Below are 6,827 nucleotides of genomic sequence, written 5' to 3'. Positions count from 1 at the left end.
CATAGATTGGTGGGGACTGCGGGAGGAAACTGGAGTATCTGGAAAACATGCAAAACCCCCACAACAAGGTTCAAACCCAGAAAGCTTCTTGCTGTGGGGCAACAGTGACTCCTAGATATGGTAAATATATGCTAGAATAAGCATCATGAATGAATCCTTACTGTTTCCTGCAAGCCAATCCCAAAGAGAGAGAGTCATCAGGGGCGAGGTTCACCACCACGGGAAGACAAACCAGTTTCGGTTTGGAGGGTGTGTACCTTCCACTCTACCGACCTGATGGACTTGTCCCTGCATCAAACACACAGCAGGCGACTTGCTCTATCATACACTTCTGCTTCTCCACTCACTGACGTTCCTCCCTGGAAAAGATGCCTCTCCAGTCCACTTTGTCCGGTAAGGGCTCCTCCGGATCCTTCCAGGCCGAGAACACACAATCGGGTGGGAAGTCGTTTGAGGAGCTGAGGCAGGAATGTCTGCGCAAGGGCGTCCTGTTTGAGGATCCAGACTTCCCCGCCACCGACTCATCGCTCTTCTTCAGCCAGAAGGTTCCTGTTGAGATTAAATGGAAGAGGCCCAAGGTATGTAGGCTCATGACATTTTAGACTGGAGGTTTTAGGGGGCTTGGTGCGTGTCTAATTGTCTTAAACTAAAGGTCATTCTAAAGGCCATTAGGTCTTCTTAAATTCAGTTTTTTTGTTGAATGAATGAAGTGTTTGTGTCTGAAGAGAGGTTATGCAGACTGTTTTATGAAAGGTCACTACTAGCTTTAATAATCTAGTTGTTTCTGGTGATAAAACTGGTCATATTTACAAAAACTTAAAACACTCCTTGAAGGCTGAGTAAATGGAAACCAATAAATTGCTGCACCAAATCTGTCAGGTGACTGAGTGGTCTTATTGCTTTTAAAACTAAAAAGATAATTTAAGTATTTATCCAGCTGTAGCTGCAAAACCAGTTCTGCAGGAAAACAGTGTAAATAGAGTCAAGTGCAGCTCACAACACAGACTTTGTTCCCACATGCCTGTGTACCCATACATGTGTTGTCTGCAGTAAAATGTTTGTGAGCTGCAGCTACATAACCGTGCCCAGGGGTTTAATTCATTTGGTTTTAGTAGATCGGCTTTAGACATTAGTGGAAGCTTTGCGATGATCCTTCTTGTTTTGCTTATGGAATGGTTTCTAACGTCACAGGACACGCATCTTTTACCTGTTAACACACCTTCAGCAGCACTGCGCTGGCTAGAATAAACTGGGGACAAGTCATCACTCATGTTCGTTACAATAACTACACATTGCTCTCTTGGGCGTTCCTTCAGAGTAAATGCTTCAGCTGCCTGCATGTGCTGTCTGTTTTCTGTGACTGCGATTCCAGGCTGATTGATATGCCTGGAATGTGAACACACCTATCAAAGGCACTGTCTTTGTCTTTTTTAACGAACCAACCTGTTTCTCGACCCTTCCGCAGGAGCTCTGCGCCAACCCAAAGTTCATCGTTGGAGGTGCAGACAGGACAGACATTTGTCAAGGACAGCTCGGTTGGTACTCAACTTATCTGCACGAGTCATTTTGGTCTTTACTGTGCAAATGTTTCACTCATTTACCCATGATGCACCTTTTTGTCACCACAGGGGACTGTTGGCTCCTGGCAGCTATTGCATCCTTGACTCTCAAAAAAGAAGCCCTGGCACGAGTTGTCCCTCACGACCAAGAATTCGATCACAATTATGCCGGCATCTTTCACTTCCAGGTACACCACCGGCTGATTGGCTGCAGACTGATGAGGCATCTGAGCAGAGATGGTTTATTGGTCGACATTTGTCCCTTAGACTGAGTCTCATGTGCTGATCCTTTTCATAGATTTTAGTCTAATGCAGAATGTAAGGGAATAACTTTTTAGCATCTAAGGTAGGCCTATATAGTGTACATTTATATTTAGTGGTAAAAATAATTAATCCTTCATCCATTAGCTCTACCCAGTTATCCTTTGTGAGTGGTCGGCTACCACAGGACGATGTGCACAAATTAAATTAACCCACTCTGGTATTTATCTGGTATTTAACAAACATTATAAAAACAGATGTGGCAAGCCCTTGAAAATATAAATACTGAACCGAGTTTTAGTCTATAGATTAAACAACACTTATATTGTAGGATACTGTAGCTGGGGGATGAAGCAGTAAGTTTCACTTCCTCTAATAGCAACTTAATGCTTTGTTATAGAAACAGTTTTTTGGGAGCATGTTTGCTTGACAGACAGGTGTCTCTGCATATCACATTTAACTCAATAAATTCACAAAACAACAACATATATGTACAACAACATATTTTCACCTTTTGTCTCTTTACAGCTTCTGTATTATAAAGATATTAAAAAAGGAGATATAGGCAGAGGATGGAAAGTGTTTTGTGACAATCCTCTCTGTTGCTCTTTTAGTTCTGGCAGCACAACAAATGGCTGGATGTTGTGGTTGACGACAGACTGCCGTCGGTGAGAAATAAACTCATCATGCTTCACTCCGCCTCCAACGACGAGTTCTGGAGCGCCCTGCTGGAGAAAGCCTACGCCAAGTAACAACACTTAATTTTATACCTCCTGAGCCACAAATGATAAACATAAAACACTTTATATCGACTCCTTCCTCTAAAATTACAGTCCTGTCACAGTTTACCTCTGTAATTTTGTCATATCTCCTTATACTTTGCTAAAAATATAAAGCTCTGCTAGCTGTAGGCTACTGTTTAAACCAACAATTGGGCCTATAAAGTTTTGAAAGTTCTTAGTACTTTTATGACAGTGGACCTCAAAATAGGGATCATTCTCTGTGCTTGTTGCTGTTATATGCAAATTGAAAAGGTTCATCCTCTAAGGAGCATAAATGTTCTCAGAACATTTCCTGGCATCGATGGACGACGTCTGTTGGTTGGTCTATTAGTCCACCACTTTGGTGGTTAGAATGATTAAGATAAGATTTTGTACAGACATTCATGGTCTCTGTGAATGTCCATGGATTTTGTAGTAATAGCGAGTTCGAATCTTTTTACTGACTCAAATCTTCATAACTCGTTCATTAAAATAAACTAATCTTTTGTCATTTGATTCATTTGAACTGGATATTGTGTTGTGCTGCAGCCCTCTAGTGGGCGATGTAAAAAAAACAGTGCAGTTCACAAACACAGTAGGCTGCCTGGTTTGCTTTATTTGAGTATAATGCACAAATTAACCTCTTGATCTTTCTCTATCATTTTTCTATAAAGCCCCATGGAGCCACAACCAAATTCAAACCATGTAAAAACCACAGAAATATGTTGTTAATATTCATTCGCCACTACTCCAGTTAAATCCGTCCATTTTCACAATCTTTCCTGAGTATACAACCAGACCAGCCATATGTAGGCTATGCATATGTAATTACAATCATTATACAGTGGATAGAAAAAGTCTACACACCCCTGTTAAAATGCCAGGTTCTTATGATTTAAAATAATGAGATAAAGATAAATCATGTCAGAACTTTTTCCACCTTTAACGTGAACAATTCAATTGAAAAACAAATCGAAATCTTGGAGGAGGAAAAATGAAAAATAAAAACCCTCAAATATCCTGGTTGCATAAGTGTGCACACCCTTAGACTAATACTTTGTTTAAGCACCTTTTGATTTTATTACAGCAGTCAGTCTTTTTGGGTAGGAGTCTATTAGCATGGCACATCTTGACGTTGCAAAAGCGCTCCAAATCTGTCAGATTACGAGGACATCACCTGTGCACAGACCTCTTCAGATCCCACAGATGTTCAATTGGATTCAGGTCTGGGCTCTGGCTGGGCCGTTCCAAAACATTAATTTTCTTCTGGTGAAGCCATGCTTTTGTGGATTTGGATGTGTGCTATGTGTCGTTGTCGTGCTGAAAGGTGAACTTCCTCTTCATCTTCAGCTTTCTAACTGACGCCTGGTATTTGGAACTGTTCATAATTCCCTCCACCCTGATGAAGCTGAAGAAAAACAGCCCCAAAGCATGATGCTGCCACTACCATGCTTCACTGTGGGTATGCTGTTCCTCGGGTGATGTGCAGTGTTGTTTTTGCACCAAACATACCTTTTGGAATTATGTCCAAAAGGTTCTACCTTGGTTTCATCGGACCATAACACATTTTCCCACATGCTTTTGGGGGACTTGATGTTTGTTTTTGCAAACTTCAGCCGTGCTTGGATGTTTTTCTTTGTAAATAAAGGCTTCCGTCTTGCCACCCTACCCCATAGCCCATTCATATGAAGAATAAGGGAGATAGTTGTCACATGTGCCACACAGCCAGTACCTGCCAGAAATTCCTGCAGTTCCTTTAATGGTGCTGTAGGCCTCTTGGAAGCCTCCCTGACCACTTTTCTTTTCGCCTTTTCATCAATTTTGGAGGGACGTCCAGTTCTTGGTAAAGTCACAGTTGTGCCATATTTTCTCCACTTGATGACGACGGTCTTCACTGTGTTCCATGGTATATCTAATGCTTTGGAATTTCTTTTGTACCCGTCTCCTGACTTATGTCTTTTAACAATGAGATCTATCTGATGCTTTGAAAGCTCTCTGCGGACCATGGCTTTTGCTCGGAGATGCAACTAAGAAAATATCAAGAAAATCCTACTAGAACAGCTGAACTTTATTTGTGATTAATCAGAATCATTTTAAAATAAGAACCTGGCATTTTAACAGAGGTGTGTAAACTTTTTCTATCCACTGTAACTCAAAAGGACTCATTCATATAGAAGCCTAACATCCTTATCATAAGCGGAGATAGCGTGAGTGCGGCCACCCCAGGGCCCCGACTGGTAGGGGGCCCCGCACGTGGGCTTTACAGTTTAGCTTTGTTGATGCGGACGAGCAACAACGCTGCATACATGTACAATTCAGCAGCTCTTATCAAATGAAACAGTCTCTTCACTCATGGTTTCAATGGTAAAGCACCACAAGAAAGACAATTACCAAGTGGCCTGCCCCAGATTAATGACTTGTTTTTAATACCGTGTGTTCTTTTTGTGCTTCTACTACATTCTTCAAATCTCTCTGTGGCTTGCTTTCGTACATCGTCTTGACGGGTGTATCTAGCAATTAACACAGGGAGCATTTCAGAATAAGTTGGTTTGGTGATTAGTGCTTGCTTTTGTGCTTCTACTATGATTAAGTAAGCTACGTAGTTAAATTGTTTCTTTTTTGTCGAATTTAACTGTGTTTATTGTTGATAAACAATACTACACTGCACTGCATAATACACTGCAGAGCTTCTGGTGTGAGCACAAACATTTAGTAGAATGGCTGCGATCAGGTCTGGCAGCAGAGAAGCAGACGGACTCAGTGGACTTTTGGAGTGAGTCCGGGGTCATGTAAACTTGGTTTAAATGACTTTGTAGCAGGTGGGCCCCATGATGAAGCTCCGCCCCCACTGTGCTGAGAGTCTAGATCCACCCCCAGTCCCTATCCATGAGTAACATCTATATATTAACATCAGATTTGTGGGGAATATATTAAAGTAACAACACATTATATTAATACAATTTTAAAAATTTAATAATAATCTGTATCAAGCCACCAAGTTCTAAAAAGAACTCCAGCACAGAGAGAGGAACAAAGAAATAAATACATTATATAAACGCAGCAGTTTGGCAGGTCTGGACGCAGAATGGGCCACATCAGGTCCAGATTCTGCAGACAGAGAAACAAACATGAGCACATTGCTCTCAGACACTGCAGGTTGTTCACCAATCAGGAGCCCGTAGATCATCACTTAATTTTCCATTTTGCTCCATCAACTAAAATTACTTTAGTTACTTCAGGTTATGATCAAAAACCTGCAAAATTAATAACATTCCCATCAGCCTCTGCTGTACTGAGCTAATGTTAGCATACTAACACATTAAAGTAGAATGGTGAACTTGGTAAATATTATACCTGCTAAACATCAACATGTTAGCATTATCATAGCATGCTAACATTAGCATTTAGCTCAAATACCTGTTGCCTCACATAGCTTAAAGCATGGCCGTAGACTCTTAGTGTGTAGAAGCTGACATTTTGGCCTGAAGGTGGTGCTAGAAAAGTTCAGCAGGTCACCAAAAGGATCACGTTTTATCATGAATATCCAGGAGAAGACCACCATCTTAAAGTTTTTAAAATGTGACAGCTTTACAAATCTATCAATTGTTCTAATGCAAGTACATCTTTAAGTCTAACTTTCCACTTTATCACTTTAGATTCATGTTTTAAACCCATGTTAACCACTGTGACATGTTTTCGTGTTTATTTTAGAATGTATGGCAGCTACGAGTCCCTGAAGGGCGGCAGCACAATGGAGGCCATGGAGGATTTTACCGGCGGTGTGGGGGAATGTTATGAAACCAAGAGCGCTCCAGAAAACCTGTTCAACATCATGAAGAAGGCCCTGGACAGAGGCTCTATGTTGGGATGCTCTATTGATGTAATAGAAAATGTTCTTATTAATGCATTTCATTGTTGTTACTTCCGCTCCTCATATCAGAAGTTTAGAAAGTTCTTAGCCAAGATCTTTTGTTTTAAACCTGTGCATTTTGGTCTTCTCCAGATCACAAGCTCTGCTGAGTCTGAGGCTAAGACGACCACCGGCCTGGTTAAGGGACATGCATACTCCATCACAGGCCTGGACGAGGTAAGACTCAGAACAGAGAGCCCACATCTGGTTTTGTGTAATTCCGTGTAGAATCAGTATGGGTACTGCAATCCTTTTTATAGTTTTACTGCTAACCTCAAATACAGATTTATGAAGTTAATTTCAGTTATTTCTGGCATGAAGAAAACTTTCAGTCAC

General features: G+C 41.1%; 1 protein-coding gene across 1 annotated transcript in view; it reads left to right on the top strand.

Annotated features, from left to right (window-relative positions):
- The first annotated feature begins 359 nt into the window (after nt 1-359).
- The window catches only part of capn9 (calpain 9), a 16,695-nt gene continuing 10,227 nt past the window's right edge, over nt 360-6,827 (top strand). Inside the window, exons 1-6 of the mRNA XM_046049357.1 lie at nt 360-578; nt 1,466-1,535; nt 1,629-1,747; nt 2,435-2,568; nt 6,293-6,461; nt 6,585-6,668. Of these exons, the coding sequence (XP_045905313.1) occupies nt 369-578; nt 1,466-1,535; nt 1,629-1,747; nt 2,435-2,568; nt 6,293-6,461; nt 6,585-6,668 (786 nt within the window). The 5' untranslated portion in view covers nt 360-368. The remainder of the gene's footprint in view (nt 579-1,465; nt 1,536-1,628; nt 1,748-2,434; nt 2,569-6,292; nt 6,462-6,584; nt 6,669-6,827) is intronic.

This window comes from Micropterus dolomieu, linkage group LG01 (assembly GCF_021292245.1).
Source record: "Micropterus dolomieu isolate WLL.071019.BEF.003 ecotype Adirondacks linkage group LG01, ASM2129224v1, whole genome shotgun sequence".
NCBI lineage: Eukaryota > Metazoa > Chordata > Actinopteri > Centrarchiformes > Centrarchidae > Micropterus > Micropterus dolomieu.
The sequence above is the reverse complement of the archived record's forward strand: the minus strand, read 5'-3'. Positions and strand labels throughout refer to the sequence as shown.